The sequence below is a fragment of the Bidens hawaiensis genome, unplaced genomic scaffold (genome assembly GCF_021521415.1).
Source record: "Bidens hawaiensis isolate Kalapana, Puna unplaced genomic scaffold, B.hawaiensis_p1.1 tig00010387_1, whole genome shotgun sequence".
NCBI lineage: Eukaryota > Viridiplantae > Streptophyta > Magnoliopsida > Asterales > Asteraceae > Bidens > Bidens hawaiensis.
In genome coordinates, this window is record NW_027491790.1 from 502,712 (window position 1) to 518,754 (window position 16,043).

Sequence of the window (16,043 nt, forward strand, 5' to 3'; positions counted from 1 at the left end):
ATTGTTTGATATTCATTTTCAACACATCTTATTAGTTTAGTTGATCAGACGGACGTCTATTTTATGTTTAATGTCAATGTTTATAAAGCCATGTATGAAAAGTAGACAACTTTTTCCGGCCATTTTGTAATCTTTTGGTAAGGTCTTTAAATTAAAACTGAACTTTGTTGCTAATAGTTACAAAAGCTTGTTTTAATCGTGCTGTAGTAACCCGAATTTTATATATTAAAATAAAATATGAACTTTGTAGTAACCCGAATTTTAAGGAATTGGCGAGGCGGAGAGCATCTCGTGCAGTTGATCATATGAAACTCTTACATTGCCTTAGGGATCCCCAGATCGAACTCCTCCTGCTTAGGTCTTGCATGGGGGTTGCTAAGTTGCTTTTTGGGTTACGAACATGCCACCCCCATATGATGGATGATGCGGTATCCTGTTTTGATAAGGGGCTTCGAGAAGCCATCGAAGACATAGTTGTAGGTGGAGGCCCGTTCTTTGGTGATCTTCGGTGGCAACTTGCATCTTTACCGATGCGTTTGGGGGGTTTAGGCCTTCTTTCGGCTCATGATGTTGGGGTTTACGCGTTTGTAGCGTCGAGGGCTCAGTCTTGGAAGCTACAGAATCACATTTTAAAGAATAGCGGAGTTGTCGACCTGGACTCAGACTACGTGCAGGCCCTGGAACACCTAAATGGCGCTCTCCCAGACTTTGACATTGACGGTTTCTCTAATAAGGACACCGCCCCACCAAAGCCTCAAAAAACTTTGGCGAATGCCCTTTTTGGCAAAATCGCTCAGAGCCTGAGAGAAGTTTTTGGATTGTCCCCCCGACAGAAGGCGGTTATTGAATGCTTACAAGGTCCTCATGCCCAAGATTTTCTGACCGTTATCCCGATTGATGGCTTGGGCCAAAGCATGTCTGCGGTCGAGTATAGGGCCATTCTTAAGTACCGTTTGATGGTCCCAATGTACCCAGAAGACGAAACATGTCCGATCTGTCGTAAGGCTTGCCTGGATAAATTCGGAGAGCATGCGGTTCATTGCAAGGAGATGCCTGGGTTCAAATACCGACATGATTGGGTGCGGGACGTTCTTTGGGACATCTTAAGTCGAGCTGGGATATCAGCTAAAAAGGAAGCCCCCGTAAACTTCCTTACAGACCCAACGGAAGGGAGATCCACTCTACGACCGGCAGATTTGCTCGTCTTTGGTTGGGCTGGGGGAAAACACGCTTGTGTTGACCTCACAGGGGTATCTCCTTTAGCTGGTTTGAGGGATAATGGGTTTGTAGCTGGGCAAACAATGAAAATGGCTGAAACGAAGAAGGTGGAGAAACATGCTAAAGCCTGCGAAGAGAACCAACATGTTTTTGTCCCTCTGGCTTTTGATACCTTTGGCTCCTTGGCACCGGAAGCTATTCGTTTCCTAACCAGGGTCCAACGGGTTGTGTATAGCAATGTGTCGACTCCAAAGGGGCAGGGGTATGTCTTTAACAGGTTAGAGTTTGCAATTCAGAAAGGGGTGGCGGCGCAGCTTGTTGCCCGCCTACCTGCTATGTTGATGTAATATCTATGTTTTTAAAATGATATGAATTTTGGTTAAAAAAATAAAATAATAAAATAAAATAATTAAATTTAAAATATAAATAAAACCATGTTTGACATGTACGCAAATTTAGAAGTTTTATAAATAGTTTGGTAGTTAGTGTGAATGTTTCTAAAACCATGCCTTTTTATTCTTTATAAATGTTTCAATAATCATAGCCAGTCTTTAACCAAAAGCATGTTATATTTCTTATAATTTCTGTCGTTTGGTCCATTAAAGCAGGGAAAATTTCTTAAAATGACTCAAAACAAGAGAGAGAAAAAAAAAATGATACAAAATGAATCCAAATTCCCAAAATAACCCATGGAATTTGTATTGGGGTGACATTGGTAGTATAACCGACGAGATTTTCCAACCAATGAAAATTTGCCACTTGTAAAGTTTCTGACATTTCCGACCATATTTTTGAAAATATGGGGGTTTTCGTCCAAATCTGATATTTAAATCATTTTGAAAAAAATAGTCTCTCCAGACGGTTTTTTTATGTTTCTTATCTGGTCCGTTCAAATTATATTTTTCTTGAAACCCGAGACTGGACATCGCCCAACAAACATCACCTCCATTTACCGTTTTTCTTTTTTCTTTTCGACAATGATCCGAAGCTTCTCCTGTCACAAAGCTGATGAACTCGGACACACATTCTTGCATAGTTTCTTTAGCTTCTTTCGAGATCTTTGCATTTGGTGGGAGGATTTGCTTCATGATACGCCCTACATTCACGATGGGTAGCAATCGATCTTGTTCCTTGATCACTTCAGGAACTTGTTGAGATGCACTAGTGCTAACATCATATGTGAAGTTTAACACCTCAGGATTAGATCCTATACTGTGAACCATGTTGGTTAAGTAATCTTGATCCTCTAAAATACAGACACGTTGCTGTTTTATTTATATCAATTGGTCTCCAATGTTATATGCAAAGGTTACTATAGTTATATATATATATATATATATATATATATATATCATCTATAGTGTTGAGTCTTTATCATTACTTTAAAACTATAATTTGTTGATGTTATGAAGTGCGGACCTGGCCACACCACTAGTTAAAACCTAATCTATTACCACCAATATCGATCGTTAACGACATCTTGAAATCAACTGTTGATATTCAACATAAAACATAACTTACCAAACAAGAACCATGAAAATATGAACTTGGAAGACGAAATTCATTTAAAATGCGTCTTGGAAGACGAAATTCAAAAAACTCTTTTTTCAAGAAAAAATTGATTTGAACGGACCAGATAAAAAAATAAAAAAACGTCTGGAGAGACTGTTTTTTACCAAATGATTTAAAGTAGAAATGTGGACGAAAACCCCAAGATTTTTAAAAATATCGTCTGAAACTTTACAAGTGTCAAGTTTTCATTGGTTGGAAAATCTCGTCGGTTATACTACCAATGTGTCACCCCAGTATAAATTCCATGGGTTATTTTGAGAATTTTGATTTATTTTAGATCATTTTTTTTTCTCTCTCTTAGTTTGGGTTATTTTGAGAATTTTCCTTTAAAACAGCCTAATCTAATTATGTCCACCTCAAGATATGCATACACAAACAAAGAACAAAGATAGTTTCTGTCATGCTTTCATTTTCGCATTACTTCTCTACCAAATACCACATATGTATAAGAAAAGTAACACAACACAAATAATGCAAAAATACACGCTTTACGCTCTCAAGATATTACATAAAATTCAAGCCGCCAGACTAACATCCTCTTCCTGACGAGGTGACTAAATAACAATACCCGTCGCACCGCATCAGGGATTGAAAATACTCGAGACACCAACATCAAACGTGATAAGTATAGATATACTCGTAATCACAGCAAGCCAAAACAACACTTGCCCTGCAAACAAATAAACACTTGGTCAACCAAAAATAATAAAAGTTGACTAAATCTTGCAATATACTCCAATACCTCTAGAAATACCACTCTCGGAAGTTGACATGTCGGGCGCTGACGTGGCACTACCAAGCGACGTCTCCGTTGACTCTGAGTTCTTAACATCGTTAGAATTAGAATATTTAACGTTACTTGTTTCGGAAGCAACAATGCCTTGAAACTCTTCACTAACAAGTAAAGCTGCTAAAACATCCATGAAAGCTTCTTTGTTGGTCCCACTTGAGAAATCATTTACACGCTCCCCGTACGTAACAGCAGCTTGTTCCAAGTCATAAGATAGCTCATCGTCCGATAGATCAGTATCTGTAGTAACCGTGTCTGTTTTTTCATCTTCTTCATCTTCAACATACGCTTTATACGTGAGCCGAAGAAGTATCTCTCCCGCGTTTCGTTTTCTAAATAATCCCTAACCGCCTCGTAGCGCTACAATTTTGTCGGTTGGCACCGTGTCTTTCAATGACAGTAAATCAACCTGGAAAAAAAATTATCTTAGTGTATTTTAAAATTTTTAATTATACTTCTTTTTTTGTTGAAGCTTAAAGTTATCGACTTACCTCCCCTGTGCCGATAGTTGTATATGCGAATCCAAGATTATCTTTCACTTGAATCGACAATTTCTGTTTTCTAGGGTTTGTAACCAACATGTAAAAATCCTGAAAGAAACATAAACGAACGTAAATGAACGAACGTTCACACACATAAATGAACAATTTTTTTTTGTTCATGTTTGTTCGTTTATTATATAAGCATATAAACAAACTTCACGTCGAACGGTTCATGAACTGTTCACTGAGCGTTCGGTTTGTTTACAGCCTATCGGTTATTAAATTTTCAACCATTTAAAAAATTACAGATTAAAATTCAAGACCTCACCTGATTCCATATTGGCTCACTGGGAGGCCCGATAACTGTCGTCTGACTGTTCTTTTTGCTTCGTATTACTTGATCTCCGAGTCTTAATATCACATACGGATCCGTTTTTGCTAAATAAAAACGAGGCAAATTTTTAAATAATGAAATATTTTGGAGATTTAAATAATTAACTTTGAATGTTCTAAGGCACGATACACACCAAAGAACGCGTAAGAGAGCTTGCGGGCATCAACAAGAGTGACCGATAATTCACCGACAAAATCTTTGTTTCCTTCTTGCATTTCTCCCGTCTTGAAATCATTTCTGACCGGACCGACCAATTTTCCCTTTTGAAAGTCTAATACGATCTTCTTTGGTCGAACAAATAACCGTGGTAAATCCTCCGTCAAAAGTTTCGTCAAAAACCTTAAATTTCATGCAACATTTAATTAAAAACTGTAATAAATAACTAAGTTACAAAATATTTATATAGAAATTAGAACAAGAAACATTACTTACATGGAGAGAACAGGAATGGCTGATGTTCCATTAATACATGCATTCAAGAAACATGTTATAATAATTATTTATATAATCTACAAATATTAAAGGCATAAATAAAAGACATACCCATCAAGTTAAAAAAGCGAAACGGTGACAATTCAAATTTTATTTTTGGAAGTGACACAAAAGCCCATGAAACCGCTCCCACATACGGCTCGGTTGAAATTAACCGCAGTTTAACCCAAAGTTCTCCATCAATGTCAAAATCTCTAACGCCCACCGGCACCCTAATTGGAATGATGCCAAATTTTAGTGACAACATTAGAAGCATACGCGCACCACCAGTGTATCGGAGTCCTATTTGGTACCTTCATAATAACATCAAAAGATGTCAAATAGATTAGTCTAATATCAAAATAATAAAAGAAATAGTTTTTCTTCATAGTAAATTACACTTTTCATAAATTACACTTTTCGTCCATTAACTAAGAAAATAAAAGGAATTGTCCGTTATGTTTTAAAACGATTGCACGTTTTATCTTTTCCACTAACTACCGTTAAAATTGTCTTTTTGAGTTCGGGCATGTGAATGCACACAAGGGCAATTTAGTCATTTTACCAAAATTCTAAGTTCATAATATGATCTAGATGTTAAGTTTTAATGTTAAACATTAACAAAGCGCTATATTAATGAAAAAAAAATATTAACATAATGAGAAAAAAACATACTGTAAATCATTAACGCGACGAGAAGTTCTACGTTCAACATTCCTAACCGAAAGCGGCTCGTTTCCCAACGAGAACTGCTAAATCTCAACTCTCTCAACATAATCCGGTTTCTGCAAGTTATCAATAACCGGCTGCAGCAACCCAATAACCCAATTCTCGAGCCCACCCCGATAAACCTTCCACAACTTCCCTAACACCATATTAACCCACTCAACCGACTCCTTCCTCTGCAAATCCTTCTCAAGAAACAACGAAAAACTCGTGGGAACTTGCGGCCACGTCCCGGGCGCCCCGTCATTTCTCGACTTATCCCTTTTCCTCGACGTCCACAACTTATCAAACACAACTCCAACAAAAAAGAAAAACACAAACAACCCGACAATGTTTCGGTTTATCGGAGGCGAGGGGATCGGGTGTATCACTCCGAGCTGAGTCCTGAGCTTATCGACAATCGGGTCTTCGATAAAGTTATTAAATTTATTCAAAGATTCAGACAATGAATAATCAGTTTCCACCACTTTGGTTGAATTTTGTTTTCTTACATTATTGGGACCCACACAGGCCCAAATTAGGGCAAATCTTCTTCTACAAACCCTAATTGTACTAAATTGGGGGTTTTTATTACATGGGCAATTGGATGATGATAGGTACAGAATCTGTGAGAATTTACACGTGGCAGACGATGGTGATCGAATAATCATTAATATGTGTCCAGTAATTGACACATATGGAGATTGGGATAATATGCATACGTTAAATGAGCCCTAATTGAACTACCCAGATGATGTAATTGAATAAAAATTAGTAATTTGATGTGGGTATTGAAGAAAGATTGATAAAAACAAAACCTGGATAATTTTCGGAGCAGATAAAAGGTGTACTGTGGAAATTAAAATTAATTTTCTTGAGAAATTGAAGAGATTGGTGGACTGTGAATAATAATAATATTACAGTAAGTTGGCGATGAATCGTCATCACGAATTGGGATTCAGGAGGATCATGTTACTGTTACCCACACGTATTAAAATAATATTTTTCTTATTTTATTTTTTTATGGGAAAAACTAGTGGTTACCGTATTTTAACTATTCAAAGATGACAACAGTTCTTGAATGTTTTTTCTTTCTTTATTCTCTGGTATATACTTTATGATGATGATGATGATAGATTGATAGATTGTTTGGTTTGAGGCTCTCTCAGTGTAAATAATGTAATCTCTAGGCGAATTTGACATCGGTCATAAACGTGATGGATTATTAGTTTATAGAAAACTGTCTCGTCTCTTAAATAACCAACACGTTTTTATTATACAAGCTTAAAATATGAAGTTTCATTTTTAAAAATATACTTTTTGCAATGTCTGCACAGAGTTGAAATTAAACCCGAATATAACCGAACCGAAACCGAAAATAACCGGATAACCTAAAACCGAACGGTTTGTATATTCAAATAACCGATTATTTCGGTTTGGGTTTGGGTTCGCCTAATAACCGAACCGAATCAAACCGTGCTCAGCCCTATCTCCAATTAGACAACTAAAAACAAATTTGTGAGTTTTCCGTGAACAAAATGGATAATATTTGTGGTAGGAGGTCCCGGATGTTATAGTTAAATGACCGGGAATTTTGAAATTTATCACAACTATACTTGGAAAAACGTTGTTATTTGGATGTTCATGGCAACATGTGGCTTGAACTAAATACTATTGAATCAACCCATCGAGTATTGATAAACACATGGTAAAAACGCAGTTCAATTGCAAAGTGTTATGTACGCTGATTAAATACTTGGAAGGGCACGCTAAATATGTAGTGTCAACATTGTCGTACCATAAATAAAAGCGGTCTACAAAGGGTAGCACATATGTAATCAAACGAAGCTCGGGCTATTTGTAATGGCAAAAACCTCTAGTCAACTCAACAGGAAAACACCCGGCACATTGCTCCCCGGGGCGCTTTTGGGCAAAGGGGTGAAGCAGACGAGTGTGGGTGCGTCTTGTGAGTGTGTCTATTTGTTCTATTCCATGCAGCAATCTGATGTTCAAACATCACATTTTCTATATAAAAAATTAATTATTTTTCATGTAAAACCATTACACACTTTCAAAACTTTAGTGAAAGTGATTAGTGAGGCTTTTTTTGTCAACATGACAAAGACGTAACGGAACATTACTATTATGGATGCCCTCAAAAGGGGCGTGAGCAAAAGCAGAATACAATAATGAAATATGCCTTAATTTGTACAAGAAAATTTGTTACAAACCAAAAAGTTGTTTCTCTTGAATCTAAACCTGGAAAGTTTGGCATGGAAAGTTTAGTATCAAGCATAATTTCTAGATACGTAAAGTCCATAGGTAAGTAAGTTCAATCAACTTCAACACTCCGAAAGTGATATGCACAAATTTACACATTGTTCGGTAGGACAATTTCGCTTTAACCATAAAGATCACCAGTCTGGAAGCAATAACTTTAAGTTTCAATTGTCATTTTCAGCCTACTTTAGCTATTACTTAAAACCAATCTCAAGTCTCATCAATAACAACAGGTAATGACAACAATATGCAACAAGAAAAAAAAATGGCTGTACTTAAAGTTCAAAGTTTGTCAAAACTTACAAGTCTCATGCAAAAGCCCCAAAGAAGACTCTATTTGCAAAACAAAACAACAATCTGTAACGATAGCGTTTTTCCACATGCTTATCAAGCTTTAAATCCTACCAACAAAAGCTTTCGTACCCATCCCGCGCCTGTTTTGACCCAATACCCAACTTGCTCATCTTGTAAATACTAAAAAAGGTACCTCTAATCAAGAAACAAAGCTTCCAAATAGTCATCAACATAAGCAAGGCACGGCCAATGATCTGTTCGGATCCTAACTAGGGTTGAGTTAACCCCAACTTCCATTTGGAAAAGAAGATGAGACGTTGGAGGAAGAAATATCAAAATATGAAACCGACCCATGTTTCTTTTATTAATATTAAGATTACTCCCATTTTCATCATCTTCTTCATCATACTTAAGATAAAGCGGGCCCTCAATCGAACTCGAATCAACAGCAACAACATCAAGACCAGAACCAGAAGCATCATCAACATCATCGTTCTAAGTAGCATCACTTATGATCCCTCCATCCTTAACAATATTAACAAGCTCTTCACCAATTACATTGACAACAAAAGCCGATAAATTCTTCACAACCGCCTGAATCAAAGAAGTTGCTGAAACTTCTAGAAACTTGACGGATCGTGTTCCGTTGACAGCTGTAAATCCTTTACCTCCTTTTAAAAGAAATGTCTCTCTTGCAGTGCTGGATGAACTACTACACGCTTCCCATAAAGCATTAAACAAACTTACATAATATCTAGGTACTTCATCATCATGAATGCCGTCTGGAACTAAGGCTTTAAGAAACATGTCCTCGGTGCCTACAGTAATACTCTGGAGGTGACCACTTATGATCTGACCATTTTCTGCATTTGCTTCTATGGACACATCAACAAGTCCCGGTGTCGGTTCTCTCGGTTGTAGTTTAATCAATACACGGGCACTAAAGTTTTCTTCTTCCTTTTCTTCTACAATACCATTGCTTACAGGAACAATATCTAGTGAATCAGTTTGACTTTGCCCAGAAGGTATGTCGTATTTGGTGGGTCCCCCAAGAAGAAACGGTATGCGGTACGGTTTAATTGACCCGAATGGTGCTGAAGAAGAAAACTTGAGCACAGTAGCATGCAATGCAAGATGAAGAGCATCCACCTCAGCAGATCCATTACTTCCCCATACCCGATTGAACGGTTCAGATTCAAACCTCAAGGTACACGGTATTCCAATTTTGATGCCCGGCATGTATCTAAAGTCAGGAATCAATGAAAAATGTTTCCTCAATACTTCAACAATTTCTGAACATTTAGAATCGGTTACACACAGGGGTTGATTGGGTCCTTCAAGTGCAGGGATGATCGGGCTTTCGGTACTGTTATCAGGTGTTTCCGGTTGCCACGATGGGGTGTTATTGTCTGTGATAACTTCCATATAATATGGCTTTTCACCATTAATGTTTAAGGAAGTCAAAGACAAGGACCATGATTGTTTGACCAATAATGGTATAACTCGTTCAAGGTGGAAATAGGATGAAATATTTTTTGATTTTTTAGAATCATAAGAAACCCTATGAGATTGAACAGTGAAGAACGGGGTGGAGTGAGAAGATGGAAGCTGATCCTCAGCGCTAAGTAAGTGTATGAGCTTCTTTCCTGGTACACAAAGCAGCATTCGCAAGTATATTCTGCAAAAATGAAAATTCAAATCAGTTTTGGAAAACGATGGATAAATAATAATGTTTGTGTAATATTAACTATCACGTTGATTATTTTAAAGATTTGGGTACCTTGCATTGTCGCTGACCTCAAGATCTGGAAAATGAAGGCAAGTGAATGCAAGGAGACGAGATAGTCCAAGGAAGATTTTAGAACTCTGGTGGTGCATCAATAACGTTCGACACAAAACGAGAACCTTACTTCCCTGAGACCATGATCTTAATCCTGAATCAAGCCCGTGTTTTTCGATTAGAATACTCATGTATTTACCAAGTAGATTTAGCAGTCCACCTGGCGGAACCATTTCATTTTCAGCAATTTTTCCGAAAAGTGGGAAGTAAAAGCCCAGTCGATAGTCAACTTTGACTTTTGGAAGCAAGTGATTGTCGAATGTCTGAAGCAGTTGCTCTCCTAAAAAGTGGTGATTGTGACACTTTAGCAAGCGGTTAATGAAACCAGCCATAACAGGAATTAATCCCTGAGACTCTAATGTCATAGTCACTAGCATCCTCTGGCATAATGAAAGATAAATGCATAATAAGAATACAATACCAATACATATAATCTTCCATAATCCATATAATATGAAATGACTTGAAAACACCACAAGCTGCCTCTTTAATAATTCATATGACCACTTTTCAGATATTTATATCAAAAGCAGATTAAATGTTTTTGAAGTAAATTTCCTCATAAACAATATAGAACTGGTCGCAAATCGCAACAGAGTTTTATAACTGGTGGAACCAGCTTTGCATTGTTTATAAATAAATCCAGATCAAAAGGGTAAATTAATCAATATGCATTACAAACATCAATACAGAAACAAACTAGATATATATAATCCTTCATCTATTTTGTATTAGTTCAATGTTTAGTCCTCTTGCAAACATTCAGATGACAGGTGGTTTGATCAGCATGGCCTTTGCATGCACTGATCGGTAGTGTGTGTGTGTATGCGTGCGCGCATATATAACAAGAAGGTTGTCAAAAGATGTAACTAATGAGATCAATTAGTGAAGCATACACCAGTAGTCTAGCACAACCAGGGGGTTGGTAAACATCATTTGTCTATTTTATTACTTTGCTGCTTTGTTTAAGTTCATCGTCCAATATACTTTATTCAAATTTAACTATCTGGCAATGTACAATAAAAAGATGGTACTTAATATTATTAAATTATCAACATACGGAGTTGCTAATAATTTAAGAGCAGTACTAATCCTAGGCTTTCTAACTTACAAGAGTACTTTCCTTCAGTATAAAAAGTGGAAGAATGTGGCAACGAAAGATCTTACATTGTACAATAGTCGATTTACATATATATTACATTATTACCTAATAAAAAGGGAAACATAGCTATGAAAGGTCTTACATTGTACCTCTGTAGCATGAAATATTGTAGACTCCACAAGACCTCTAGTGGAAGAACCATTATCAGAATGAGAAGATTCACCAATCAAAAGTTTATGAAAAGTGCGAAAAGCAACAGACGTTTCAGTACTCCACGGTGGCAACCATTTGAAACCAGATACAGACTCAAGACCATCTTCAAACAGCTTCACAACAGACCCTTCATAACCGCCTACATTTGAAACCGCTTCACCATTTGCATCCGCCACACTAGACTTATCAAGTAAAATCGAGCAATACACAATTAAATCAAGCTTCAATGCTTTCAAAGCAAGCGGATCAAACACAGTCGGGTAAAACCGTAGCGCAGTTCCATAGATTTTCTCTTTATTTACCTTCCTCTTCGACACCACCAGCCCCATGAAACCTAACAACCAGTGAAGCGCAAGCAATCTAAAAACTAAAGCATTCTGCGTCTCTCTCGAAGCCAACGACAAGCGTTTGATAACCTCATCTTCATGTCCACTAAACGCCTCCGGAAACTGTGAATAAATCCCTAAATACGCATGACAAAGCAACATATCACTCGTATAAAGCAACCCCGAAAACTGCACCTTCAACAAACTCGCCTGCAACTCCAACGCCACCGCCACCGGCATCACAACCGAAATAAACTCAAACAACCCGAACGGCGTCAAATACTGCGGCCACTCAAGCAAAAACGACATCACTCTCCTCAACTCCTTAACCCCTAACCCAAACCCTTCCTCCCCACACTCCCCTCAATCAAAAACTGTGGCACGTTAAACGGCACCAATGGAACTGAATTACTACCAACCGAAACATTCACCTTCGTAACCACTATCCCGTGCACCACATTCGCCAACATCAACACGTAACTTTGCGCCACGTGACTCTTCTCACTCTGACACAACTCCCATAAATTCCCAACCGTTTCCGACAACAACCCGGGGCACTCCTTTTCCAGCTCTCGCAAACACTCGCACGCCACACCGCGTAACTGCCGGTCCACCCCGTGGTTCGGTCGGTTAATCAACATCAACAATACCTCAACCAAACCCTCAAGTTGACTTACAAAAGTCAAACTACTCGTATTATTATTATTATCATCGATACAAACTAATATGAAAACAGAAGTAACGGAAACAACTAACTGTTCTTTAAGTGAGTAACTGAACGAAACGGTGTCGTTTGGGGAATTGATGACGTGGCGGAGGGTATCGAGGATGCGAATTAGGGTTTGTTCGGTGGTGGTGGTGACGTGTTCTTCAAGGAATATTATTATTAGGAGTTTGAGGTTGACTGAGAGGTCTTTACGGAGGATGGAGGTGAGAATGAGATCGAGTAAAGGTTGACCGGTGTAGTTTAAAGTGATCCAACGGTCACTGCGGGATCCGCCGTACTGATAGTCGTCGATTAGGATCTACATTCCTGTGGTGTTAGGGGTTTTAACGGCGCCGGTGCCGGAGTGGTGTCCATTTTGGGTGTGGTTAGTTGGTTGGATAGAGAGGACGCTACAAAATATTGTTTGACGGAAAGTTCGTTAATTTAATAAACGAATGAACATCGACAAAAATTTGTGTTCATTTTAATTAAACAAACAAACAAACATGAACACATGTTATGTTTGTTAATTTATGTTCATTAGGGGTGTTCATAGTTCGATTTTAAATCGTGAAACCGTTCAAACCGGTCTTTGGTTTGGTTTCGCGGTTGATTTTCTTCTTTGAATTTCGGTCGGTTTCAAAGTTTTCAAACCGTATCGAACGTTTTGGTTTTTGGTTTGTACCAAAACCGGACCGGATAGTAAAGTCTAACAATATATTTTTGTTTTTAATATATTTCTTATGTTATGAGTAATAAATTAGGAATAGGAAATACGTCTACAAGTTAATTGTCTAATTCAAAACTAAAGATAGGCTCCTAAAGCCTTAGACTGAGATAGTACCACAAAGCAGGGGTTAACATAAACCTTAATACTCTAGATTAAACTAAATGAACTCTAATAGACATTGAAATAGGATAAAGAGAAAGCTGTATTTTAGTTCAAAATTACTTAAATAAACATTTTAGTTTTAAAACATTTTATATAGTCTTAGATGTTGTGTAGAAGTGTAGAACTTTTAAAATATAACAGAAACTAACAAAACTAGATGGAACTAACAATAACTTGGATTAACACTAAGTTTCGTGTCTAAACGTTAATTTATTTATCGGTTGATTGTTTCAAAACGGTTGATATTTAATGCGTTTTCCGTAAAGGCCTAGCAAAATCAAACCGTGAAACCAAACCGAACTGTTAGTAACGGTTTGGTTTGGTTCGGTTTTAGTTTTCAACAGTACGATTTTGGTTTACGATGTTAAAAAACCGTTACTAACGGTTTGGGTCCGCTTTGACCTAAAACCGTCAAAACCATACCGTAAACACCCCTAGTGTTCATGAGCGTTTGTTTATGTATTAATAAAAAATAATTAAATTTTATTTGGATGAGTCTACTTAAACGTTTTATATTTGTTAATATGTGTTCAATTATGTTTGTTTGTGTTCATTTATATATGTTCATATACATTCATTTGTGTTCGTTTATATTTGTTCAGTTATGTTCGTTTAGAGTTTAAACAAACGAACATAAACGAACACAAATGTTCATTTTTAAAATAAACGAACATGAACATAAATATTTGTTTGGTTAAGTGTTCGTGTTCATTTGAAGTTAAATGAACAAACATGAACATGTCCTTGTTCGTGTTCGTTCGATTTGTTTGCAGGCTTTCATTATTCACATTGACGAATACATTGGTCTTAATCTCAAGGCTATGCCGATTTTATTTGTGGGTGTTTATGTTCGTGAACGCATTTATTTCCTTAATGAACAAACACAAACATAAAATCTCATTTGATAAATGTTCGCAAACCAATCTTGAACATATTCAAATTTTATTATTCGTGGTTGTTATTGGGTGGTATAGATCAAGTGGTGAAAGATTTGTGGGCTGAGGATGCAAGTGGAAACGGGTTGGTTTGGTTTAAAGTTAAAGAGGTATGTACCCGCCTCAACACCGAGCGAGGCGGGTCAACCCACAAGATATGGACAAGAGGCTTGAAATCAAGACATTATGAAGGCACAAAGCCAAAACCTACGCGCATGGCGCATATCACATATGCTCACGCATATCACATATGCTCATGCATCACATGCTCAGGCATCATATGCTCAGGCACCACAGATGCTCAGGCATCACATATGCTCAAGCATCACATGCTCAGGCATCATATGCTCAGGCACCACAGATGCTCAGGCATCACATATGCTCACGCATCACATATGCTCACGCATATCACATATGCGCGTGGCGCATATCACATCTGCGCATGAAACATCTGCGCGTGAGAATAAAGAGAAGACCTCGCGCATCCTCAGGATAGGCGCGTATCACACAGGCACATAATCAACCTCGTCCTTATCCAAATCAGGATTAGGGCAACCTTGATTGTGCACGTCAGACAACCTTTCAGAAGGTATCTTTTTAAGGAATAAGAATATGCTGATGTTGACAACTGCCAATGAAAGGTGGACAACTCAGCATAACTCATGTGCTACCACGTGATTATAACCAATGAAAAAGCACCAGGTGTCCCCAAGGACACGTGGCGCAGAGCAATTGGAGGAGGCCAGCAAGGCCCTGATTAGGTCTGAGCCCAATCATTGGAATCCCTAGCACTATAAATACAACATCAACTCCACAAGGAGTGGAAGATCATAACATACAGTCACATCCAATCATATCCAATTACAGAGTATTCAGCTATTAAGCAATACACTCCAAATTCCTTACTATCATATCATTATCTTCTCCCACAAATACTTATTCTCACACCGGAGGGTTACCCCAAAGAGGACCCCTCTGTCCCTTTCTGAGGGGTAAGTTTACGGTGCTGTTCATTTTGTAGGTGGAAGAACCCAGATCTAGAGAACCATCGGTGAAATAGCATAATCACACCCGAGGAAAGTAGATCGTCTACCAGTGAGTCGATCCACGTTTCTTCATTGGCGCCATCCACTGTTACAAAGGCAACAAGATCTCATCAGATCTCTAAACAAAAAACAAAATTTTCACCATGGTTTCTGGCGTTCGTAACGTTGATCAAGTTCTGGAGGATATTGAACGTGAAGATGTTAATGAGGGACAACAGTTTCTGAGGGTGCCGCGTGATTCTACGCGCGCCACCAGTAACCGTCCCTTCATCACAACTCCTCATGGCCAGACTGAAACTCCTCCAGACGATCTTACGTTACAAAATCTTTCCGGCGCGAAACAAAAAGGACCAATGGGTCCAGAAGATGAAACCAATGACCCCAAAGAATGGCTCATAAACGAGCAACGACGTCTAATGGACAAGTACAATGAGCTGGTCAAACAAAAAAAGTCAGCCGACTTAACACAAAGGCTAGCGTTTGACAAGCAAAACGTTCATGGAACAAAGAGGGCGCACGCGCCGGAAGAGGGTCATTCTGTTCACACTGCACACACTGAGTTTAGTGATGAAGAAGTGCACAGCATGAGGAAGACGCGAGATACTCATGCAGGAGGCTCACAGCTCCGCGCGCACGTGAACATGGCTCCTGGAGCCAGAGCCGATCTGGATCTGCACGCGCCATACAGCCCACCAGTAAGAGGGCAAGTGGACGTAACCACACCATACAGGCCAGCCATCTTGGTGAAACATTCAAAGTTCACTGAGCGCATCGCGA

General features: G+C 38.3%; 1 protein-coding gene and 1 pseudogene across 2 annotated transcripts; both read right to left on the minus strand.

The window, feature by feature from the left end:
* Positions 1–3,170: 3,170 nt before the first annotated feature.
* LOC143535120 (synaptotagmin-2-like) lies at positions 3,171–6,440 on the minus strand (annotated as a pseudogene). Its single transcript, XR_013135659.1, has 7 exons — positions 5,603–6,440; positions 5,000–5,241; positions 4,889–4,907; positions 4,590–4,795; positions 4,391–4,500; positions 4,072–4,170; positions 3,171–3,989 (listed from the first exon to the last, which is right to left on the minus strand). The product of XR_013135659.1 is annotated as a synaptotagmin-2-like (transcript).
* A 1,235-nt stretch (positions 6,441–7,675) lies between these two features.
* On the minus strand, positions 7,676–12,757 carry LOC143535122 (uncharacterized). The gene is made up of 3 exons (XM_077029457.1): positions 11,298–12,757; positions 9,987–10,426; positions 7,676–9,884 (listed from the first exon to the last, which is right to left on the minus strand). Exons 1-3 carry the CDS (start codon positions 11,994–11,996, stop codon positions 8,702–8,704), a joined length of 2,322 nt encoding a protein of 773 aa, XP_076885572.1. The 5' UTR covers positions 11,997–12,757; the 3' UTR covers positions 7,676–8,701.
* Between the last annotated feature and the right edge of the window lie 3,286 nt (positions 12,758–16,043).